Source organism: Macrobrachium nipponense, chromosome 18 (genome assembly GCF_015104395.2).
Source record: "Macrobrachium nipponense isolate FS-2020 chromosome 18, ASM1510439v2, whole genome shotgun sequence".
NCBI classification, from domain to species: Eukaryota; Metazoa; Arthropoda; class Malacostraca; order Decapoda; family Palaemonidae; genus Macrobrachium; species Macrobrachium nipponense.
In genome coordinates, this window is record NC_087211.1 from 21,848,440 (window position 1) to 21,875,203 (window position 26,764).

The 26,764-nt window shown below is 37.8% G+C and overlaps 1 protein-coding gene across 7 annotated transcripts in view; it reads right to left on the reverse strand.

The window, feature by feature from the left end:
- The window catches only part of LOC135196919 (uncharacterized), a 295,706-nt gene that overhangs the window by 30,679 nt on the left and 238,263 nt on the right, over positions 1-26,764 (reverse strand). For 6 of the 7 annotated variants that reach the window (XR_010310513.1, XM_064223748.1, XM_064223744.1 and 3 more), the window contains exons 2-7: positions 11,289-11,535; positions 8,405-8,545; positions 4,273-4,422; positions 3,848-4,014; positions 1,297-3,164; positions 889-1,087 (exon numbers count right to left, since the gene is read on the reverse strand). Coding sequence is in view for 6 of the 7 variants with exons in the window: in XM_064223748.1 (XP_064079818.1) it covers positions 889-1,087; positions 1,297-3,164; positions 3,848-4,014; positions 4,273-4,422; positions 8,405-8,545; positions 11,289-11,535 (2,772 nt within the window). In the remaining variant the exon portion in view is untranslated. The remainder of the gene's footprint in view (positions 1-888; positions 1,088-1,296; positions 3,165-3,847; positions 4,015-4,272; positions 4,423-8,404; positions 8,546-11,288; positions 11,536-26,764) is intronic. The other variant, XM_064223749.1, reaches the window with a different exon arrangement.

Genomic DNA, 26,764 nt, shown 5'->3' on the forward strand with positions numbered 1-26,764 from the left:
TAATTTTTACAGTTTATAATGATACAACAGAAGGAGATATTTACTGTCCATTTTACCAGTGTCGCCACATGAGCATGTAATATACCCAGGTCATTCATGTCATGGCGCAGCTCTTATTGGATTCTAAACAAGCTCATGCATACTGTAGCTCACTCGAATGCCTCACTGTGTATTTCTTGGATTCCGAGTATGTTAGAATTTCAAGAAGTGAAACAGTAGTTATGATCATAATTTAGCTTTCATCAATGCTATTGCCCTTTTCATTGCGGAAAAGGGGCCCTGCGCTACCAGGGGACTGGCTAGCGGCATAAAAACTCGTCTTTATTCCAGTGAAGTATTAACATAAAGTCAAGCACATCAACAGAAAATCTGAAGTCATAGAATCGTTTTCTGTTGGTTAACTAACATTTGGCCAAGGAATATTATCTTTTGGTTATTTGATGCAATAGGAGAAAACTCCGAAGTATTTAATATGTCATACGAATACATCTCCCATCTACGTAATGCCTAAAGTGGTTATTCTCCGGGACATCATTATTTCTTTAGAGGATTCCATTTTCATTCTAAGGATGTTATTAAGTTTAAATGATGGCTTTAAGCAAGGTCATAATCATAGCATTTTACAGTATTTCACAATGAGAATCTTTAACCACTATGATTTATATCTTATGTAACATGTACATGTCACATTTTAGGAATAGTTATGTACAATGCAATGGAGTTCACTATTGTTTCATTTGTTTATGCTTTCATCCAGTTATTGTACTAAAGTGAATCAATTATACAATTTAAAAGTAGTCACTTAGTCCTTGTAGTCTTAAAGGGCATCTTTGGTAAAACATTCACCACCGTCGTTCATTATAACAGCTAACTTGAATTCAGACTTACAATTATTGGTTGTACTAGCAATTCCAGGTGTGGCTGGAAGAGATATCTGCTCAGCTCTCCATGCTCGCACACCCACAACATACTCAGTCCACTTAGCTAAACCACCAATGGGGGCGCAGTACCTATGCATTTCCACCACACCCTCTGCTAACATCCCCTTGCCACTCAGTGAATGGTTGTGTGACTGAAGCAGTTGGTGCTAGAAGATTGGGAAATATTATGATACGAGTATTATGGTCTGAAACCAATAAAATTTTAAGATTGATTTTTTCAGGGCACATCCAATTATTAGGCTAATCTCTACTACTGTATATTGTTTGAGATGAGGTTTTCTTATAAATTTTACAGGACTGGAATACTCAAGGTCACATAAATAACAAATTTACTGAGAGGGAAGAAGTCCCTTACCGTTACGTTTACTTGATCAAGTGTTAGGTTCAATGATCCCTTCTCCAGCTTGGCATTCAGTTCCTCCAGGGTAAGGTTGAAGGCATTATTCTGATAATCCCAAAAAGAGACTATAGGCATCAGGCGGTAACCATTGGTATGTGTAAGGTTCAGGATACCTCTTTGTGAGCCTGCATATGTTGGTCTGTATGTCTGACCAAATCTCTGAGAATGAGTAAGATTATAATTTCCTCTCTCATAAACCTTGACTTCTTTTTCATAGGCAGGAGGTGCATAACTAGGCCTCACTCTCTGGGGGTGGGTAATGTTTCTTTGGCCACTTCTAAAACCCATGTTTTCTAAGGTAGGGGTATATTTTGAACCCAGTCTCTGAGGGTGAGTGCGGTTAAATGTACCCGCTGGGTATCGTCTCGAATCAAAACCCACAGGTAAGTAACCCTTTTCGTCAACCATTCCTCGATGTTTTTCATCATACTGTTCATATCCTGTTCTAAATGGGTATGGATATGTGTCATACCTGTTTGGCTTATAACCAGGTCTGACACTTTGGGAAGTTCCTTGAGGATATGTAAAGTTTTTATATTTTTCTAAATCAGTCTGAGTTCTATCAAAGTCTGGGGGAACATAAGTCGGACCAAGGCCCTGAGGATGGGTCAAATTTGTAACAGGAGGCTCTCTTCTTTCAAACAATACCCTGTCTGGACGATCAGTTACGTAAATGGGGCCAACCCCTTGAGGTCCTGTAAAATTACCAGCCATGTCAACTGGGTATCCCCTGTGAGTACCTCTGTAAGCTGGTCCAAAACTTGATATCCTTGTAAAGTTGGCAGTAGTCCTCTGAAGTGAGCCTGTGTAATCTGTTGCTGTGTAAATCTCGTCAGGTTCCAAAGGCTCTGTGAAATTAGTTAATTCGTCATAGTCATCACCGACAATTGCTGGATGATATCGATACGGTGTATGATGAGTGTAATTGGGGTTGAACCTGTAGCTTGGATCAAAATTGACAGTATATTTATAATTAGTTCCTGTACGGTTAAGATATCGGTAGCCAGGACCAAAGAGTGGAAACTGACCAAACGGCAATTCTAAACCAAACTGGTATCCAGGACCGTAGCGATAACCAGGCCCGTAACGATAGCCAGAACCATAGCGATAACCATTATCATAATTGTTAGAATCATAACGCATGCCGTTCTCAAAGCGGTGGCCATTTCCATAGCGCTGACCATAACGTCGGGGTTGACCAAAACGTTGACCAGGTTCGTAGCGACGACCAAATCCATAGCGTTGACCAGGCCCATAGCGATGACCTGGGCCATAGCGATGACCAGGACCATATCGGTAACCGGCACCGTAGCGCTGACCAGGGCCGTATCGATAGTCGAGCCGATAACCCTGACCAGGAATAAATGGTTGACCAAGGCCATATTGGTAACCAGGCACAAATGACCCTGGAGGGATACCACTCATATTTCTTGAGTAACCACCATAAGGGATACCCGAGTTGTATGTCTGGTTGTACTGCTGCCTGTTACCTGTTTTGTTAAATTCTTTGCTAAGCATGGTAGACCAGTAGCTAGTGCCATATTGTTGTAGATAGCTCTGGTTATATGGACCTCCATGCCAACCTATGGGCCAAAAGTTTGGGCCGTAACCATACCAATGGGTAATGTTGAGTGCAGCCTTCTCGACCAACACATTCAACTGTTCAAGTGTAAAGTTGACAGCTCCTTGTTCATAAATCCTTCTATGCAAGACAGTAGGAGTGTAAGTCAAAATATAACCGTCTGGTGATCCATGGGATGGAGCATACCAACAGACATTTACACTTGATTCAGTTGTGTTCTGCACTGTTACGTTTCTTGGTTCTGCAACACATACAAAAACGCATTTGTTTACATGACATCAACAAGCGTGACTTACAGTTTCATACAAGATAAGTATACAGGGAGTTCTGCTGTTGTGATAACGTATGCAAAATAATGAATGACATGATACAGTGATGACAAATCAAAATTCATATCACAGCAACTCATAATCTAAAATAACATCTGCGACCAACGATCCTTCCGATGTCCTAACAAAATTGGAAAAAGAAAAGTAAACAAAGGTTAAGGAAATCAGTGATGACGTTTGAAAAGACAACAGTCTACTCTACAAATACTTACTCTGAAAGAAAGCTGAAAAAAATATCAACATGAAAGTCTACTCTTCCGAAAGGTAATTATACTCGATGGAATAGTAAAATTACAGTTATTCAAACGATTAACAGGAAATAAATGTGGTCCCCTTTCTCTTGAGTATCCGTTCTGAGAATAAAGATGAAGACTTCAAGAGAGTTTGGAATTATTAAATAATTATGAAATAAACTCAGTTAACGACAGAAAAATAAATTACTGAGTGTTAGTTTATTTGAAAGCCATCCACTCACTCACGCGCACGCACGAACGCACGGACGCGCGCACGCGCACACACACACACACACATACACGGCACGCTGATAAAAGACAGAGAGAGAGAGAGAGAGAGAGAGAGAGAGAGATTCCCTTACCTGACATTTCCCTAATGTAAACAGTTAAATTGGCGACGACATGACGTTGCGGGGATCCCCAGTCAGAAGCCCCAACGAGGAGTCTGAGTGGGGATTTCGACATATCCAAAGGGTACCTGACCTTGAGGTCCCCTGTGTGGGGATCGATGTCCAACGGAGACCAAGTCCTAGAGTAGAGCACAGAGCAAAATGTGTTGAGGTCCATAAAAATGTCATAACAAATTTTAGAATTTAGGAACACTGTGAATCAAAATATAGAGTCCTATAAAAAAAAGCACCCCATAAAATCTCAAGTTTCCAGTTTCTTGACGTGTGATAACTTAATAAATAATCTGTGGGATAATGAGGGTTTGAAATATCTCTAATGAAAAGAGAGATAGGCAGATTTAGTTACAAAATAAATTTTTGCAATAACTGCAACTTACGGTGTCTCCAGAAAGTAGTCGATTTCATCGTACTTCTTAGGGTCCAAGAGGAAATACTGAATGTGGCGATTATAATCTTTCTCATCTTCATCAAAGGCTTCGATCGTTAGTAGTTTCGTGCCCCTGGTAGCGGTGACGATCACTTCTAGCCTGGAAGAAAAAACCGTGGTGGATGAGTAAGACTCAATAGGATCTCGCCAGGTTCTGGTCTCGTTCCAGATCCGCGCTCAAGAAGGAAACAGAAAGTCAGTTTATCAGGGAAGGCGCAAGGAACTCAGTCAGTGGAGAAGTCACACAGTAACTGATTCGACGATGTGTCTGTGGGTGTACACATCTTGTCTGGATCCTGGGTGCAGAGGAATTTCTGCAATTCTGCCGAAATATGAAGGAGGGTCTGAGTTTCTGAGGCGAGGCGAAATCTCGTCTCAGGTTGGTGGGCTCAGTTGCGCTGGCCGAGTGCCTGAAATTGACATTTTAGCCAGGATATGATTTTCTTGTAAATATCATTCACGCTCTGACAGGTACTTCACAATATACACACTCATCGCAGACCAGTGGTTTAATCCAGTTGTATCCACCTCCCGCACAGAGAAAATGCAAAAATGGTATTCGCCAAATTTGTTTATAAGGTACTGTGTCTGGATGTAGTACGTATGATATTTCATCTTTTCTGTTGTCAAATGAATGTACCTTTCCTCAACGGCCATAAATCGTCAACAATTACAGTATCGCAACTAAAAATACTCCGTTGCTTAAAGTATTCTTCAAAGAAATGCACTTGTTTACTCACAATGACAGTGTAAATGATATCAGAATAGATTCAACACACACGAGGAGGCTTTCACGATTTCGTAGCTATTACTATAAAAATTCACATTAGGAAAGTTCTTAGCATTAGTTTTTTACTTCGTGACAGCAGAGTAAGCTCGGCTTCTCATCAAAGATTTGTTTTCAAACAACTCATTCTAATTGTCACTGAGATTAGTCTGAAATCCCACCATTCGCCCTGTTCTGTGCTGCTAAGTTACATTTGATATTGCACTGTATATTGCTTGCAGTTTCAGTGGTAGGTTCAATGTAAACTGGTACATGAAAAAAAGGGACGAATATAAATATATATACTTGTACTATACTATGTTACATTTAATATTGCACTGTATTATACGTATATATATATATATATATATCTATATATATATATATATATATATATAACCATCAATGAAGGGAAAGACACACACAGATGTACATGCTGTCTTTATTGCAACGTTTCGTAATTATCAAGTTAATTACATCATCAGGCTGTTAAAATGAAAAATAAATTTCCTAGTAAAATTGTAAAAACAAAACTAAAAATTAAAAATTCAGAAATGCAAAAGCTAAAAAAGTTATTCTTACAAGTGTACAAAATATACACATTAAAATTAAGGAAGTTAAATTATTTAAAAGGACATACATTAAAATGAAAGATGAATGAACATAAAATAAGCAAAAATTGACAAAAGATTGAAAGCAGCAGTGAACAGTTACAGAACAAAGAAGTTAAGGACCGACCTAGAGGAGTGACAGCGTTAAACTAAACGTAAACATAAAAACACTCCAAAATATGTAAAACATATATCGATAATAAAGACTTCTGTATTTTAGGCCGTACCACCAACCCGCAAGACCTTGTTATTCTAGAATCGCTCTTTATTAAACAACTTGTTCCGTCGTTGAACACCCATACGTCTTCCTCCCTTCTGTATTTGTCTTGACTTGTGTTGTTTATTTATGTTTTTATGTTTACGTTTAGTTTAACGCTGTCACTCCTCTAGGTCGGTCCTTAACTTCTTTGTTCTGTAACTGTTCACTGCTGCTTTCAATCTTTTGTCAATTTTTGCTTATTTTATGTTCATTCATCTTTCATTTTAATGTATGTCCTTTTAAATAATTTAACTTCCTTAATTTTAATGTGTATATTTTGTACACTTGTAAGAATAACTTTTTTAGCTTTTGCATTTCTGAATTTTTAATTTTTAGTTTTGTTTTTACAATTTTACTAGGAAATTTATTTTTCATTTTAACAGCCTGATGATGTGATTAACTTTATAATTACGAAACGTTGCAATAAAGACAGCATGTACATCTGTGTGTGTCCTCTTCCTTCATTGATGGTTATTAATATGGATTGACTCCTGGGTCCTGGCACTAAGCTATATATATATATATATATATATATATATATATATATATATATATATATATATATATACATACATACATACATACTACATATATACATACATACATACATACATACATACAACATACATACATACATACATACATGACATACATCACTACATACATACAGACATCATACATATATATATATATATATATATATATATATATATATATATATCAAGCCTGCCTTAATACAGTGCAATATCAAATGTAACTTAGTATAGTAATATATATATATATATTTATATTCGCCCCCTTTTTTCATGCACCAGTTTACATTGAACCTACCCTGAAATTCCATGCAGGATATGTACTGTTGCTGTAAATAACAAGCTTCGTCCAACAGCAACAGATCCCAAGCCAAACTCTGAACAAGGAATGGTTGTAGGAGAAAGAATAATCGTCGTGACTGATGTGTGCAAACAAATTCGACTTCATCGTCAACCGCATTTATGATCGAATTCTCCAGTACACAAACAATGCAGCGACTGGGGGCCTAAAACAAATGAGCTTGCTTTCATGCACGAAACGAGCGGAGGACAAAGGCTCAACTGATGCCCCCAGAGTGGAAGGGAAACTTTCCACGCGAGTGAGAATGACTTATCTGTGGACACCTGTGTCAACAAGGCGGTTCTACTGGAAAGTGATGATGCTGTTTGGTTATCAAGTCATACATTATCTTATGTGAGTGAATGGCCTGTTTGGTGGCTTCCTTATAAAAGAAGGTAAAAACAGCTGCAGGACAGTTGCATTTTCATGTCAATTTTCCTTTTATTGGGGTCCAAATTATTTACTGCATGAAACATTTTTCCGGGCGTCGATTACCAGAACCGTTGAGGAGCTGTCTATCTACCTAATGTAATCAATAAGTCTTTGGTAACAATGACAGTTTGCGACCGTTTAAAAGATTCAAACCGGTCTCCAGATTAAGTCAACAGGTCAGATGATATCTCAGTGATGACGTCAAACCGGGAATGGAATAAAAATGCCAATCAGGACGAATCAAAAGAAATGCGAAAGCAAAAGCTGAATACAACTACGAATCTTTGGATAACCCAGACGGATGCATTTTACAGAAGCATTTTTAACCATCATCATCGCTAAAATTATAATCAAGTGTTTAGCAAGTATTAAATTGATTTTAAAATAGTAAGACATGCGGACTAGAACTACCTATGTCTACTTTATTTTCGGGATAATACTCTTGTAATAATACTTAATAATGAAAGTATATAAGGTAGTCCTCATTGACAAGCACTGAAAGTCTTTCGCACATTTATGACAATCAATTTACAAAGACTAACATAATAGGAAGGAAATCTAAGGGTCGAACCTGGAAAAAAAACTGCAACCAAATAATTCCTTCATCAATGTGTTCTGATAAGTCCCTAGTATAAAAAAAAGAAAAAAACGAAGTTCTGATGCTAAAATTCCTTTTCTATACATTGTAACTGTCGAAACTTTTAAGTCCGAGATAAAACGAAAACGGAATAGGAGGAGGAGGAGGAGGTTAATGTTCTACGAGCAATACGCAGGTGGAAACTAACTGCCGAGCAGTAATCATGAAATCAAATATTGGCTGAGGACTCACTTTCATTTTGAAATGTAGTTATATTGAAATAGGAGGAGCGCAACAATGGGGCAGCAATTACAAATACTTCAGAACAAATTTTCTTGTCTTTGTGGACATAGAAATTCTGACAAAAAAAAAAAAAAACAAAGCTTAAAGAAGCTAACCTAAACTGATAGGGACTACAGTCAAGATGATATCTGAAGTCTTCAAAATAGCCAAATACAGGGTCTGATTGTGTATAAGAATACACACATACACATATGCATCCATACGTACACATATATGTACATACACAGACAAAACCAAAAAAGACTTTAAAGGTCCACTTACGTGTACTGATCGGACGCCAGTCTCGGCGTATATTTGTTGTATCGGGTGACGACGATCGGCAGTTCCTGGTTGATGGCTCGTCCCCCGATCAGAGCCACCAGAAGGACTCTGTACTCTTCCCCTTCTAGTCGATCGATGTATCTGAATAATAATACTAATAATATAATAATAATAATAATAATAATAATAATAATAATAATAATAATGGGCAAATTACTCTTGATTATAATTTCAAAACGCGTCTTCACCAGCCTCAGTAAATATTCGAGATGACTGTGATGAAAATGATTATCGAAGCACTTTCACGGAAAGTATTTTCATTCCAAATAGGGTGCAAAAAGCGCAAAAAAATTTTTAGTCATGTGAATTCAAAACATCTGATCGAATGCAATTTTCTTTAAGTAAAATAGTCATTGGGGAAATGGAAACTTACTTCAAAACATTAAACAGTTATTATTATTTTGAATGAATATTTCAAGATTGGCTAAGGAAAATAATGAGAAGGTAATAACAGCAATAATCCTTATTCCAGCCAAGGCATTATAAGCAAACACACGCACACATATACGCACCTATAAATATATATATATATATATATATATATATATATATATATATAGTATATAAATATAAATATATATATAATAAGTATATATTATATGATATATATATATATATATATATATATATATATAATATATATTATATTAATGTATATATTATATATACATATATATATATATATACTATATATATATATATATATATATATATATATATATATATATGTGTGTGTGTGTGTGTGTGTGTGTGTGTGCAGTGCATTAAGCTACTAATATTCTCTAATATCCAGTTCGCTCTACCTCGGTATTATTATATTTTCATATTGATGTTACCGACTCGGCCAACTTGAGTCGGTAAAGACGTCACTGAAGTCCTGATTTTTCCTCTGTGCGCTGGTTCGAATCCATGAGAGAACGAAATTATTATCAACTAAAAAATTCCCTCTCGGTTAACATATATGAAATTGTATTAAGTCCGAGGCAGAGCGAATTGGATATTAAAGGACATTTGTAACTTAATGCATGTATATGAACTGCAATGGTGTGATAAAAATTCATATATACATACACACACACACACACACACATATATATATATATATATATATATATATATATATATATATATATATATATGTATGTATGCATGTATATATATACACAAGCTGACCTACCCGGCACTGCCCGGGAAAACTCTGAAGAACTAAAAAAAGTTTTCCTGCATCTCTGTTCTGAATGTCCCTTTTATCCAGAAATTACTGTGCTGATTATCCTTTTTGTTCAAATATATAATGTTTTAAATGTCCAATTCATCCAGGTATTACTGTGGTGACTGTCCTTTTATCTAGGTACTACTGTACTATCACATATATCCAGGTATTATTGTACTGACAGTCCCTCCTCTCCAAATACTATTGTGGTGACTGTCCCTTTTATCCAGGTATTACTATGGTCACGGTCCTATTTATCCAAGTATTATTGTTCTTACTGTCCCTTTTATCCAGTTGGTATGACTGTGGTGAAGGGGGAAGGGGAAGGGGGTATGGGTTTGAAACCTACTTCATTACTACCCAAGTTGGGTTAAATAATGCCACTTACCAAATTTTGTCTACATTGGTCAAGCGGTTACCACAAGGGCTAGGGGAAGGGGGGTACAGATTTGAAGCTACCCTATTATCTAAGTTGGGTCAAATGCTTTCCACGTGCCAAAGTTTGTCAAGATCAGTGAAGCGGTTCGGATTTCTATAGCGCACAAACATATGGACAAACAGACAAATACCCACATACAAACATTCACTGTTATATATAAGATATAAACATATAGTATATATAATATAATTTCGTTTTAACATCAGATGGAAGTTTGCACAAAGCATTTTAAAAATATATAAAAATGCCTATAAAACATTCCAGTTTTAATAAATATAAAAGATGATATTGCTGATCACATATTATCTCCACTTCCATTTATGCACAAAACCTTCGGAATGTAGAAATGTTGATGACAGAATGTGAGTTTTGCTCTCCATCCACGTTGATGAGGACCAGGTCATACAATATGCAGCGTAAGCCGTGATGAAACCACAAAATAAAATAAGATTTTACTATTGGCCAAGACTCAAGAATTGCCCAGCTGGGTGGCAAACAACGGACATGTATATCTACAAAAGAAAATAGTAAGGAAAAGGGAGCAAATAAATCTCACGCATCCCACGCACCTTCATACCAATAATCATGAGCAAAATCAATAATGAAAGAAAAAATATGCCAAATTTCCCATAGTATAAAGAGAAATGTGCATTATATCACAAGAAAAAAACTTCTATTCGGAGGAAATTAAAAGAAAACTCATATATAAGAAACAAAGCAGTTTGAATCTGCAGTTAATATTAAAAATGATATTCTCTTTCTCTGTTACTCTGGTAGTTTTGACACCAGTTCATTCTCTCTCTCTCTCTCTCTCTCTCTCTCTCTCTCTCTCTCTCTCTCTCCAGAAACCATAGCAGCTAAAAGGACACATAATTTCCCTCTGTCTGATTATGGCAGTTTTGAAGCCAAACGATTGTTAAGTCTATTTGTCTAGGTAACTGTGGGAGCTGACCCCAAAATATCTTGCAATCTCTCTCTCTCTCTCTCTCTCTCTCTCTCTCTCTCTCTCTCTCTCTCTCTCTCTCTCATACACACACACACACACACACACTGACTATTGCAAAAACCATGGCCACTATTCATCCATGTTTCAGTAATTGTGGCAATTGTGAATCTAATCAATAATTGCAAATTCTCTCCCGGTCGGTCTCTCTTTCTGGAATTGTGCTCACCTGTTTGTGGTGATATTCCCACTGTACTCGTCGATGGAGAAGTACTTGTGGTCGGTGGTTCCAGACTGGTAGAGGTAGTACCGAGGTATGTAGTTCTGGAGGTAGGTGGTGTTGAAGGTGCCATTCCGGATGTCGTAGTTGGTGTACCAGTTGTCGGAGAAGATGCGCACGCTCGTCACGTACAGACCCGACGGTGCAGACGCGTACACACGGGCTGGGCGAATCGGTTTCTCGAGCTGAAGCTCACCTGGAAAAATAAAAAAAAAGGAACATTTGTGAAACGTGTCCTTCACCTACTGTCTTTCTCATAAAGCCCTACCAAGACCCAGCACCGCTCCTTCTCTGAGTCCCATTCTAATCTTTGTAATTCAAGTCATGTTTACATTTCTTTGTATGCTCGCGTATACATGAAAACTCAGGATTAGTTAATTTGACACCTGTTCTATAACAGGTGTCAAATTAATGTAAACATGACTTGAATTACAAAGATTTTAAAATTATAGGCCAATCCCCTAACGAACAGCATTTAGCTATTTTAGAATCAATTTTCATCAAACAACTCGTTCCGCAGTTAAACACCCAGTCTTCCTTAACACCTCTGTATCTCTCGTGAGTTCAAGTCGAAGCTGACCCGGCCCGAATTGTCACTCGGTCTGTGCTTTCAGCACCTTATGGTATTGACTCCTCCCTACTCTTGTACTTGCTTTTTATATTTGTAAACTTTTTAAACTTTTAATTTGTATTCCGAGTTTATGATTTTAACTTTTGTTTTATCTTTTTTTTTAGCTTGATAATGGGACTTTTATGTCTTGAAACGTCGCGACAATAAAAGTACATATAATGGGAATAAAGGATTGTCCTTCGCCTTGCATCGACTGATGTCTACTGGTTGATAGAACCGCCTTCAATTTTCACTATATATATATATATATATATATATATATATATATATATATATATATATATATATATATATAACATATAACTTTTAAATAAAATGTATAAGTGTTTATCACACAGGATTTGGTGAACTAAAGTGATATTAAAATGTGCCACACTTTCCTCCAGGATAACAGAAAAGCAAATGTAGCACCAAAAGAATGAAAAAAATAACAAAAGACGGAACGGACACAGAAAATATGACGACAGACAAAAACAGGATAATATCAAGATTTCTTGCAGTTTACGATGATTGTTCATCGGTTGTCGTCTTGTCATGCATTTCTCTTATCTGAAGATTCCAGTCACGCTATCTCCATTATTTTCTTTTTTAAAAAGGAAACCTTGGACACTTCGGAATTTCGAAGGCATTCTCTCTCTTGACTTAACAAGCGTTTCAGGGAATAGGATATTACTTCCTGCATATATCACTATCACAATACATACATACATACATACATACATACATACATACATACATACATACATACATACATACATACATACTACAAATACATACATACATACATATATATATACATTTATATATATCTAATTATATTATACATTATGTGATATGTAATATATATATATATATGTATATGTATTATATATGATGTAATATATATATATGCATATACATAGGTATATGAATATTTATCACATCACCTTAATTCATACACATGAATTAAGCTACAAATGTCCTTTAATATCCAATTCACTCTACCTCGGAATTAATATATATTTTCATATTATGTTAAGGGGAATTTTTTAGTTGATAATAATTTCGCTGGTTCGAATCCACGAGAGGACGAAATTATTATCAACTAAATATTTCCCCTTCGGTTAACATATATGAAAATATATTAATTCCGAGGTACAGCGAATTGGATATTAAAGGACATTTGTAACTTAATGCATGCATATATATATATATATATATATATATATATATATATATATATATATATATATATATATATATATATATAATGCAAATATTCCCTTCACATTTATAATTATATATGCATTTACATATATAAAAATTCTGCTATATACAGGTGAGCACGAACCACAGATAAACACAAACAACAATTAAAGAGGCGGGTAGGAAACACCCGCCAAAGCGCCACATCCCACATTTGTTTCTGCTTTGAAGATGGCAGTTCGCCAGTTCCCTTCTGGCTTCAAAAGATGGTTTTTTCCTCAGCAGAAAAACCGGCAGCCATTCCCCTCCACCCCGACTCCACCCAAGGCCCCAACTGCATTGCTTTCCGCCTTTTAATTGTCAACCGTTCCTCTCGATCTCTTCCCGCGTGACTATCCAACTTCTCTAATCCTATATCCTTCCCATTTCACTCACATTCAAATAGAATCCTTGAGGGCAGCTGTGCCAAAGTTCATCATGCGGCTCAGTGGTATTGGTTACAATCCTTTACGATACGAGCAGCGAATACGAGTACGGAGATGGGGAGAAAATGTTACATAAAAGATAGGGCAGTGTAAACCCTCATGAACACTTCATGCCGGTTTTGACAGCCGTGGGAAACTCCAAGGAAACTCACGGGCACCCACCCACTCACAGACCTCACGAAGGATCTGACCCAATCCTCCGATTGAATCCAAATCCGGTAAGGCGTCACATTTGTTGACACAATGTTCCCAGATGGGCATCCTCCGTGTGTTTTGCTTCTTAAAGAAAGAAAAAAGAAGTAAAGAAAGGAAGGAAGAAACTTGGCGAAGTCTGTTTATGAAACTGACGTCATGGTCTGGGATGATACTCCGAGTGACACTCGAGTGTCACAGCCGGGGTGATGAAGGACGAAGCCCATTGAGAGACTCGGCTCAAAGGGGAACAAGAAAACACACAAACACAGGCACAGAAAATCTATCTACTGTTTTCATGTATCAGTTAAAGACAACTGCTGACTTTAGAAACCTGCGCTAACACCAGGCGTATATTTTTATTTTTCTATAAACCCACATACACACACACATATGTATACACATAATTTTATATAAACACACACACACACACACACACACACACACACACACACATATATATATATATAGATATATATATATATATATATAAACACATAAGTAAGTACATATATATAAATTTGGAAGACGTGACTATATAAAAAAAAAATTGTATCATGAATCACTATATAGCAAGAAATTACTCATTATTCATCACTGAAGTATTCTGATCTATAAAAACAAGACTTGATTGCAAGATCCGACACTATGTAACTTCTAGTGTGCAATATTATAGTGCAATTATAGCCCCTAAGGCGGTCATCATTATTACCAGAAACGATGACGGTAATGTACTTCCAATTTTTCATATTCATACCCGAATGATGACTGGCTGATTCGTATAAGGAAATGTAAGACATAAAGAAAGTCATCGATAATTTACCTATGAATCGTCGATATGAATTTCTGTAGCCACTAAGAACAGAGACAATCGAATTTATACAAAAACGATCCAGAAAGTCGTCGCTGTTGGCGTAGGCCCATATGCAGTCCAGTCACTTCTACTTTCCTAAGGTTATGAAGTACGAGGGTAATGTTGCTCGTATGATTTTGCTCATTTGCGGGAAGATATCGTCTCTCTTGACGCGATGTACTTCCAACATTCAGCGGCTGAATGACAAAGGAAGCGAACCGAAGGAAATTCGCCCCACGGGTTCCTCAGCGAGCAGGATTTCACAGCAACGAAATAAACCCGGCGGAGGATGAGTGGGGGGATCATAGCAGAAGAGGCTGTTCATTTCACAAGTCGTTTTCATGAGGATATAAAAAGAAGATAAAAGACTGGTTGGAAAATCTGACATCCATGGAGCTAAAAACAAAAATAATGATCAGATCATTGTCGTTATGAAGCTACACCAAGAAGAGCAGCAACCTTATTTTCAAGGGATGTGGTGCGGAGACTAAAATACAAGTGGAATATGCAAGCACCGGTCAGATAAACGAATAAATACAGACGGTAACTTGAAACTGATGAAGATCAATTCTAAGAATTAAATGCCTATGATGTTTGGTGCTAGAACGGCCTAAAAGGCACTTAAATGGTAAAACAATTGAAAATTCCTCAATGAATCTAACACATCTGAATTTTTTTTAGATGTATTTGGCTTCATACGTATACAGATACTTCTACATGCAAGTTTCTCGTTGGACGAGTCGGTTACGTGCTCGACTACCGATTTCAGGGTCCCGGTTCGATTCCCCGCTCTGCCAACAAGGAATCAGAGGAATTTATTTCTGGTGATAGAAATGAATGACCCGATGTGGTTCGGATCCCACAATAACCTGTAGGTCCCGTCGCTAAGTAATCCATTGGTTCCTAGCCACGTCAAAATATCTCATCCTTCGGGCCAGCCCTAGGAGAGCTGTTCATCAGCTCAGTGGTCTGGTAAAACTTAGATATACTTCACTTTAACTTCTACCTGCATCACTTGTGATTACTAATAAACCGCAATACAGTTGGGAAGTAAAATAATTGGTAAACTCATTTAAACGTCAACTTTGCGCTGGGAGAGCTTGAGAAGCGTCTCTTCAGATATTCTCTAACTGCTGGTATACCGAAAGAAACAACGAGACAGAAAGATGGAAAGCAAATGAACCCAACCTCCAAGAACTGCATACCCGCTACCCTATAATCACTCCACAGAACCGTCACTGTTCATAACAACAAGAAAAAATCCGTAGAGAACAACTCTGTCACTAAATGACATAAAATGGATCAAGTCGGATTGGTACAAATCCAATCACGAATGCATTTTTTTGATTTGAAGAGGACGAGAACAAAGTGACGGGTAACATAACGCTTTTCAATTGACGAAGTCGAATCATTAAAAAAAAATGGTCTGGGAATAACTCGACAGGAAGGTAGAGGCATCTTAGCTGTAGGGGCATGAACTCGTCAACAAAGCGTCCAATCTGAGATTTCCAGTTTCCAGAACAGATGCTGGAAGAGGTGATCACTAACCATCCCGTTCGTCAGGCGTGATTCGGTTGTGGAGGATGGGGTTGCTATCAAAGTCTCTGTCAAGCGTCAAGATACAGTTATAAGGACAACAAAAAAAAAAAAAAAAAAAAAAAAAAAACAACGGCTATTATTCAAATACAAATAATTAATGATAAGTCTGAGCAAGAGCGTAAATTAATAAATCAATATATATATATATATATATATATATATATATATATATATATATATATATATATATATATATATGTGTGTGTGTGTGTGTGTGTGTGTGTGTGTGTGTGTGTATGAGTGCTGACACAGCATTCCGAGGCTTAATAACTTTGAAATTAACTTACGAACATTCTTTTAGAACAAAACTGTAAGAAAATAATAAACTCAAAATCGAAACATGCACTGCATTAATACTGCACAGTTCCCGATGCCACACATTTCCAAGACCAATTATTGCATAGCTATGAAGATGAAGGGAATAATGACCTCACTTTCCGCGATTCCATTTCCTTTGAAACAAATGTCTGCTGACTAGGCGTATTAAGTAAACGACTAAACACGCAAACACTTGTCAACTTTGCATGGCAATATGCTCCACTGCAAAGAACACCATCAGTCAGCAAGAAGCCGACTTCCATTTGGAATCCTCTCGCACAACTTCCCGCTGGACAAGCGTCCAAAAAGCGGCCTGTCAACCATCTTGTCGAAAATGAAAGGTCAGCAGCTACTTGGGACTCCGATGGATCTTATCTCCAAGACGTCATATCATCCATTCATTTCACGTGAGTTCGATGATCAACTTTTCATCCTAGTTACGAATTTGACTCTCCTTCTGACACACGATCTAATATATGGTACTATCAAGGCTGCAGGGCGTCCCAGTTTGACTATCAACCATAACCGACAAGATCTGATCTATATTCGAAAATTAAGATTCTTAGTGAGAGAAATGTTATTAAAAAAAATAAAAACATAAGATGAAATACGATGGTTACTTATGTCTAAGTAAAAGGTTCGTAACAGTTTTAAAATATACTAAACAATGAAAACTGAAAAATAAGGGGGACAATTGTTTATTACTAACATAAATTTTCTATATTAAAACGTTATCAAGGGTAAGAGAACTTGAAAATATATCGATGCACGGGAGATGAAGAGAGATGAAGAAGTTTCTTTAACATCAGCAGCACGTTTAACCTATTCTTTTTCAATATATCATATCTAAAAATAAAGAAACGAAATAATAGAGAGCACTATTGCCGTATGGCTGGTGCATATGGTGTCCTTATTAAATTTACTGAAGGGCGTCACTGCGCTACGTTCTGCAGAGGTGTGGTAATAACAATGCTGTGGCAACACGGCAATCGAGACGGGGGAAACTGCACCTCTGGAAACGGTATGGACAGAAGGGGTTCTGTCTAATAAGAAAGGTTCGCGTCTCTGCGATGACCGCCTGGGTCCTTGATTGCACCAGTGAAAGGTTTAATGATGGGGACTGAAATTCCCGAGCTTGTATCGATGAACGAGGTTTATTTTAGATGTCTTTATGGAAGGTCAGTGTTTTCCTATCATTATTGATGACGGTGTATTATTACTGCAACATAAAAACTAGTTGCATTAACACCTCGTTCAAAACTGAAGCATGATGGAATTCCACACACACACACATTCACACATCTTTCTCTGAATGTTGACGTGTTCCATCCGTAGATTTTAATAGCAGAAATCTGACGAAAAATAAGTATTAAATAATGAAATGGATGAACTGAAAAGTTCTGCAAATTATTCGTCACGAAGATTTTTAATTTCGCCTAGTTTTTTGTATCATATTGATTAAGACATGATGCGCATTAATAATCAACAACTAATTCGATGCCAATCGTCGCAGTTAAAATGCAAGGTTATTAGAGATAATGAATAAATCAAAAGAAATATCCGACCATAAATATAGCTGCTGATGACAACGATCATTCATCGTCTTAAGATTAAGAAGAATTTGGCTAAAACATCTAGTCATGCAGACCTTGACTCTTCCACTACCTGAGAAGAGAGAGAGAGAGAGAGAGAGAGAGAGAGAGAGAGAGAGAGAGAGACAGAATACGGCGTTTATCGTGATCAAGTGAATAGGTGACGGACGACTAAGCTTCGGAATCCGTCCCAGGATTGAAAGCCCTCCGGCGTCAGCAACAGACTTGACAGAGGGACAGAGAAGAAACAATCCCAAATTATGGTACAGCTTACCAGCTAAAGTCACGAGGTTCTCATTTTTACTTTGTTCTAAGAATGACTATAATAGATTATTATAGTCATATTATCATCAATCCACAGCTAAGGACCTTCTTGGGGCCAACATCAGGCGCCCGGTGTGAGACCCGAGAGGATTCTGAGAGCCAGAGAGCGAGGGCTGAATATTATCAACAATTCTCTCTCTGACACAGTCACAACACCTGGCGACGGATACTCCAGCGGAAATTCTAGTCATCAATCACCCATCGATAAAGTAAATCAGATCAAAGACGCACATCGAATCACTGCAGCGTAGGACAATGACAGTAGGTATAACCATCTGAAGCATCGATATACAGACAATCTCTCTTTACAACTAGAGACAAACTCAAAAAAAACACACACACACACACATATGTGATTTAAAAGTATTGCTTATTTAGGGCTTCAAGTTGGACCAAAATTAATTGGAAACAGTAAAAACAATGACTGTCTTCAATGTACAATTACTGCGAAGGTACACTAAGCTTTCGTATATTTTGTCAAGCGGCTATACATCGCAAAAAAAAGAAGAAAAAAAAAAAAAATATATATATGTGTGTATATATATATATATAGATATATATATATAATAATGTTTAGGTGTGATTAAACTATAATAAACTTTATCCTCTGAATCTCTTGATTTTGCTGTCCAACCGCTCCAGCTCTCTCTTTTCACTGTCTTCAGCGCTGAGTGGCCGCAACTGTCCCAGTGCTTGGTTTGACATCAGCCTTCATTTCACAAATCAATCAATCATTCGTTTACCTATTTCTTCTACCATTGTTACACGCTGTCAAAGTTATTGTGAATGCGTGTGATTAAAAGTCCTGAAAACGCTGCCTTTCAGTCTCGGTCTGCGTGAGTGCTACATCATTCAGATGGCTTTCTTCCCGTCCCGTTATCGTTTATCTCATGTCTATTGTGTTACTAGAAGTAATTTTGTATTTTTAAATTCTCTCTATCTCTGTCTCTCTTTCTTTCTGTATACACACACACACACACACACACACATACGCACACACACACATATATATATACACACACTTGCTAGTTTAATAGTTAATGTAATGAATTTGCGTGATGGGAGGCGCACTCCTGGATACGCACATAGGGAGAAGTAAACATTTACCCTTCTTTGTTTTACCTTTGCGACCTTTTTGACCTCTCGTAATGGATTCACTATCAGAGATACAAACACGAACTAGGTCTGTGCCAGGGGCTCTATTCATACGTTATGTGAAGTACTACCTGGCTGAGGGACTAAGAACCCTCGTTAAAAGCTTTTTGATAAACGTGATGCTCTGCGTTTACTCGAGTTGGGTTTACTTTCACACGCACGGATAATGCTATGGAACTTGCAATGCGGTCAGGATCAAAGGTACTTCATTAATTCATAAACGAATTTTTAGTTTTCTGTAAAATTACTAAGATGGCTATATTTGTCTGTCCGTCCGCCCTGAGAACTTAAAAACTACTGAGGCTAGAGGGCTGCAAATGAGTATGTTGATCATCCAACCTCCGTTCATCAAATATACCAAGTAGCAGCCCTCAAGCCTCAGGATTTTTTTTTATGGTAAATTTAGCCATGATTGTGGGTCTGGCACTGCCATAGGTGCCAAAAACACGGACCATCACCGACCTGTGACTGAACGTTTCATGGGCCCCGGATGAGAGTTTCTTACAACATTCTATGCTGTACAGGAAACTCGATTGCGCAAAGAAACTTAGGGGCATTTTTTTTCTTGTTTATGAGGACGATGAATAACAACATTACCCACTCTGGTCATTTGTTACAATACTAACCCAGTGAAGTCCCCTGAAAGGAAGGCACTCTCCTACTCGGCGATTTGGAACAGAATCCTATAAAACATCAAGTTAAGTATATCTCAGTTTAACCAGACCACTGACCTGATGAACAGCTTTCTTAGGGCTGGCCCGAAGGATTTGATATTTTTACGTAGCTAGGAACCAACTGGTTACTTAGCAACGGGACCTACAGCTTATTGTTGGATCCGAACCACATTATATCGAGAAATGAATTTCTAATCACTAGAAAGACATTCCTCTGGTTCTACGCTGGTAGAGCAGAGAATCGAACTCGCGACTATCGAATTGGTAGGCGAGCACGCAACCCATTCGTCCAACGAGGAACATAAAGCACCAAGGACGACACGCAAGTCAATCGGGGTGCTTTGAAGCAGAGAAAGAGTCAACTGATCGCAGTTGCAGTCAATCCCCACCCCCCCCCCACCCCCCCCCCCCCGCCCCCTCCCCTAGTCATGGATGATTTTGACGGTAACAGGGCAGGAAATTCAAGAGATATATACTATACTCTGTTTTTTTCCATCTGTCCATCCGCCTGTGGTGTTTTTGTATGGTAACACTGCGTCTCGGGCTTTAGATAGTTACATTCAGCTTACATTCAACGATTATAATAATATCCTATTTCGAACATTAACGGTGTAATTCGCATACAGTACATTATTAAAACACTTTTCAGTTGCAAATGTACACCCAGATATCCTTTTATTTACCTAAAACTTACACATTGCGTAACTATCTAAAGCCCGGGACGCAGTGTTACCATACAAAAACACCACAGGCGGATAGACAGATGAAAAAAAAACAGAGTATAGTATTGCATCAGCCACGGGGCTTTTTTTCCATGCCCCTGGGTTAGGTTAGGTTAGTTTCAGTGGAATGATTCTACAGTAATTTTGGTGAGGGAAACAATGAGATTATTTCTAAGAAGATTCTACGGTTAGTATTTAAGATATGGCGTCCCAGTTTTTCAAGGAGATGTGGAGTCCCAGCAGAGCCAAAGCTCCTAAACGAAGGATTGCTCGAGTTGCATTTCCCCCAACTCTGCTGCTGTAAAGAATCTCCACGAGTCTTAAGCGCAGTGCGACAAAAATCGTTCCAGTCAACCTTTCCTTGAATAAGGATAAGTAGCCTGTCGCGGCTAAATGCGAGCGCACGCACGCATATATGTATATCTATGTTGCATCACTATACTGTGACCGGGAATAAGTAAAAAGCCACAATAATGTATATGAGCGACTGCATTTTTCAAAAATGTTTATATGTGTGTTTGTGTTTATAGTATATGAATGTATACATTTAGTCTAAAAAAAAAACCACGAAGAGCATGAAGGTAATAATGACACAAAAGGCAGCCACCCAGACATTATACGTTAAATAAACTTGACGCCACAGCTATAAAGAAACTCATTCTGCAAATATTAATCCTTCCTCAGAGCGTCTCTCAAAGAGCAGACTACCAATGAGCCCCCGACGACGCCCGAACTCCCTATCGGATGAGAAATTCCTCTCCTCGCATTTCTACAGACACACAATCGCCAACTTACATAACGCAGCCGCCGCAAGAGATCCCGCTGTAGTCAGTCACCTTAGTAACAAGATCCTTATTGAATATATATAACCAGTTCCGTAGGGTCTTAACCCGACGGGACATAGACTACATCCGGCTGCAGAGTTCCGAAGGTTTGAATAATCAGCAAGACATCAGAAGATGGCAGTACTAAAACATATAAATCCACATATATGTCTATACGGGACCTCATGGTCTAGTGGATATGGCGACTGTCAGCGTGAAGGTATGTTTCTTCGAATACCATTCTGCCTCTGTAAATTAGGTATCCAGCAGACAGTCAGCTGTGACGAGTAAGTAAATGGTTGGGGCCAGTAGTTCATTCCAAAACAATAGCTGAACGCCAAAGGGCATCACGTCATAAAAATGTACTATAAAGGGATAAAGGCGAATATATGTATATATGAACGTATGTATGTATGTTTGCATAAGTGTATACATATATACATATACATATATATATACTATAAAATCACAAAAGTAAGCACGTGATTTTGTTTACTAGCAAAAGCCACAGGGAAAATTTTAAAAAAGAAAAGACAGAGTGCCAAGTACTTTCGTGTATTTACCACATCTTTGTGCCCCGAAGATGTGGTAAATACACGAAAGTACTTGGCACTCTGTCTTTTCTTTTTTAAAATTTTCCCTGTGGCTTTTGCTGATAGATATATATATATATATATATATATATATATATATATATATATATATATATATATATATATAATTTATGCAAGAGATCCTCACGTGAAAATGAAAGAAGGAGGTACCAAGACTTTCAGCTTTTATTCCAAAGTCATCTTCAGGGTACTGAACAATCTTAAGAAAACAACTTTCACAAGAAAGCAATATGAGGTCACAAATAACAATAAATCAAGTCAACAACCTACTTAAGTAAGCAAATAAACATTGTTCAGAACAAAAAAACGTAGTTAGCAGAAATATACAGTTACTATAAATCGCAGTACAAGACTGTTTGTAAAATATCTAACAACTCGTTTTAACTTTTAAATTAAAAATAAAGCTTTTCAACAATTCGTCCATCTTAAAAAGACCATCGCTCTTATTCATGTTACCAAAAGAACTAATGAGGCAAGACCTTCAAAACTAACAATCTTCATGCATTGCATTGATGAACTTCGAAAAACGGACTCTAGCTGAATTCCAGTCTATAGGTGTTCAAAGTCTCTCACGTGACAAAAAATGGCACTTGAACTATTTGCAACCCGTATTTATATTTATGCTGTGTAATTCTTTTACTTAGTTCCTTTCCAGATTGTGCAATATAAGGTAAATTTTATATATATATATATATATATATATATATATATATATATATATATATATATATATATATATATATATATATAAAGATGAAAGAAGATGTGTTACAAAAAAAGCAAAGAGCTAAGGAAGGCTGGTGCAAAAGATGAGAATTTGCATGCAATGTCAATGGAAATCGAGGTGGAAATGCATGAAGTGATTGTTGACCCAACTTTCCTTTATGACTGCAAAATGCTGACTGTAAATGAGAGAAAAAGTGAAGCAATGAACAGGTTGGCATATACTATGCAGGATGGTTTGGTCCTGCAGAAAGAACGGATGACGATAGATTAGTATATAAACTTAGATCATTAGGAAGGAGGAAGAAGCGAAGGCCCAACAGACTATCGCCCTTTGCATCACATTTACTCTCAACTATCACCCTTTGCATACACTTAAACATTTCCAGATTCCGAAGTTCCTCGTCATTTAGTTACAACATCCATTGCAAACTGTACGTGTCTCATTTTCTTATCCAACAACTTTGTTCCTACACCTACTCTCATTCTCTCAATGGCATCACCCCATTAAGAAAGCTCTCGAGTAGCCACAGCTACACATCACACCCTTGTGAAATATACATTTTTAAAACAAATCCGTCACACTCTCCCGTCGACATATTCGAACACATGCTTCCCTTTGATCCAGGTACTTTTGACTGTTTTCAGCAACTTCTCTTTGGTACCACACATCCTCAACACCAGCCACATTGCCTCTGTTGATTTTATCTTGAAGGATTTTTGGGGCCCTGTCTGCCATATATAAACGGCTTTTCATTTTCTTATGTACTTTTAATAAGCGAGAACTCTTCTTTCTGTATTTCCCTCTACTTCCTCTTGCTTCTTCCTAATGAACACCTTAATATTCTTTGGAAGCTTGAATTTCGAGCCAATGGCCCCCGTGGGCTTTTTCTTTGTGAATAGGGTTCATCTAATGAATAAAAATCTTAATGGGCATGTCTGTCCGTCCGTCTGTCATTCAATCACAGCCAAATGGCTGGTCCGATGGACATGAAACTTGGCAGGGTTATAGTATGGACCCCTAAGATGGTTTATAATGGAGTTTCATCCTACCTCCCCCACCCTCCGAAGTGGGTGGGGGTGAGAAGGGATTCTCTGAAACAGAGCTGGTTCTGTCCGTGAAACGAGGCTGGTTGTGCCCGTAGACTTAGTTACAGATATTTGGTCGAGTACTTTGGCCGTTAACAAAAAGCTTTTTCTTTTCCCTGCTTCACAATAGCTACCAATGTATACAGTCAAGAAATGTTAATGACAACTCTCACTAACATGACATTTGGTACATGAGAGGAGTATAAGGAGAATATCACATTCGTTTAAAGGTGAAATCTAGCTGTTACCTCGACTCGACTTGATACTAAGAGATACACAGTATCTTATTACCAACCTCACAGATATTCGAGGAGTTGCAGAGGTACTGCCTTGCTGTTTCCTATCATGTTCAAATAGGATATAGGTTGTTTTCCTTAAGTTTGAGTATGGTTGCAACACCTCCTTTGTCTTAAATTCAAAGAGGTATTCCACACTCACTTGATGCTAGACGTTCAAGAGCCGCCTTGCTACATACCGTAAGTGGCAGTCGCTATTCCCTTCCAAGTTCATACGAAAGACTTTCATATGAAAGACTTTGTCACAGTACTGTACAATTGCATTCAATATATAACAGCTTTAAGAGAGGCACCAAGCGAGAGAGAGAGAACGGAGGGAAAAACAAATTAAATGCCTGGCTGACTCTAACTTATGATGAAAAAAAAAGGAGGTGTTACATTGCAGTCACGGTCATTTACAGTACAGTAAGCAACAACAGTGCCAGAATGCGAAAAGTGGCAGCAAATGCATCAGCAACAGTAGCGCTAAAGTAAACGCACGGACAACGACATTGATAACATCAATGCCAAAAAAAAAACCCGAGTTCTTATGTTAGTTTACCTCAAAGACATTCGCATGGTGCGTCTGATTCACCAATATTTGACAATAGAATATTAATGTTCAAAACGTCATGAAATCTTATTGAACGAAGTGCAGAGGCAGCATTGGTACTACTGGTAACAGCAACAAACAAGTAAAAAATGTGCCGAAGTTTTCTCGGCGCAATCGAGTTGTCTGTACTGCGTATAATCAACGCCACCGAAAATAGATCTATCTTCCGGTGGCCTCGGTATCATGCAGTATGATCCGCGAACCATGAAACTTTAACCACGGTTAAGTGGTGACATGTCCTGCATCGTTGCCAGACGCACGATTATGGCTAACTTTAACCTTGAATAACATGAAAACTACCGAGGCTAAAGGGCTGCAATTTGGTATGTTTGATAATTGGAGGGTGAATGATCAACATACCAATTTGCAGCTCTCTAGCCTAAGTATTTTTAAGATCTGAGGGCGAACAGACAAATCCATCCAGAATGATATCATCACCAACAAAGACAACGACGGCGCGACCACTCAGAGTTGCTTTGTGAATCGAGACCCTACCCTCTCCATCGCGGAGCAATATGAAGGATGCCGTCCTCAATGCAGATGTCACATGAACCGATGAACGTCATCAAATGCCTTTCCTCGCTGCCCTCACAGGATACAAGAACGACGGATGTGTCTTGCATAAATCAAGGTATCATAATGTAAATCACCGGGAAACCAAAAGCGAAGGCATGAAATCTGCAGAGGCTTGTGAGGCCGGACATCATTCAGAGACGTTACACGTTTATTTCTATAGTGAAAGGCGATACAATAGAGGAAGATTTAAGATTCATATTTATAATATGCGTCCGTTCATTTGACGAAGAAAAAGGGCAATTCTTTATATGAGCAAACTTTCGCAGAATGTAAGTCAACCACTTAAAAATAGAAAATAAAACTGAAATATGGTAAAATAAACATGAAAACAAAAACATAAAAAACAAATAAATAGCTGCTAATAAAGACAAGGACATGAATCACCAGCGTTCATGTTCTATGGTGTCTTAGAACGTCATAAGCAAAGTGGTGCACACACTTCCTTCAAATAATACTTTTGAACACTTATCATTATGGAAGTATCTGTAGCGAAGCTAGTGCCGGGATAAATGAGCGCACTGTTTTGAAATGAACCTTGACGTTATTAAGGCTGAAATGAATTCATATTCCCCTGAGAGAGAGAGAGAGAGAGAGAGAGAGAGAGAGAGAGAGAGATTAAATCTTAAAACTGACCTAACCATACAGCCTTTGAAAATGGTGGAAGATTTCACTTTTATTTTGCAGATACAACGGGAGCTTAAAACTCTACTTCGTGAAAGATTAAGAAAACAAAAACAGCCTCAACTCCTCCTCCAACAGGTTCTTTCTTCATACAGACAGAAGCTCTGTGTTTACAGAAGCGACATTCATGTTCATTAAATATGTTTGCGAACCGAGTCAAAAGCACCGTCCAAATCCACATGTGGGGACGTCATCCACTTCCCTGAGCTTGAAGGGCCGTATTCGGTGCAACCTAACCCAACCCGAGGCTCAAAAAGGGTATAGAGTGACCCTGCCAATATCGTTCGGGGCAGCCATAGG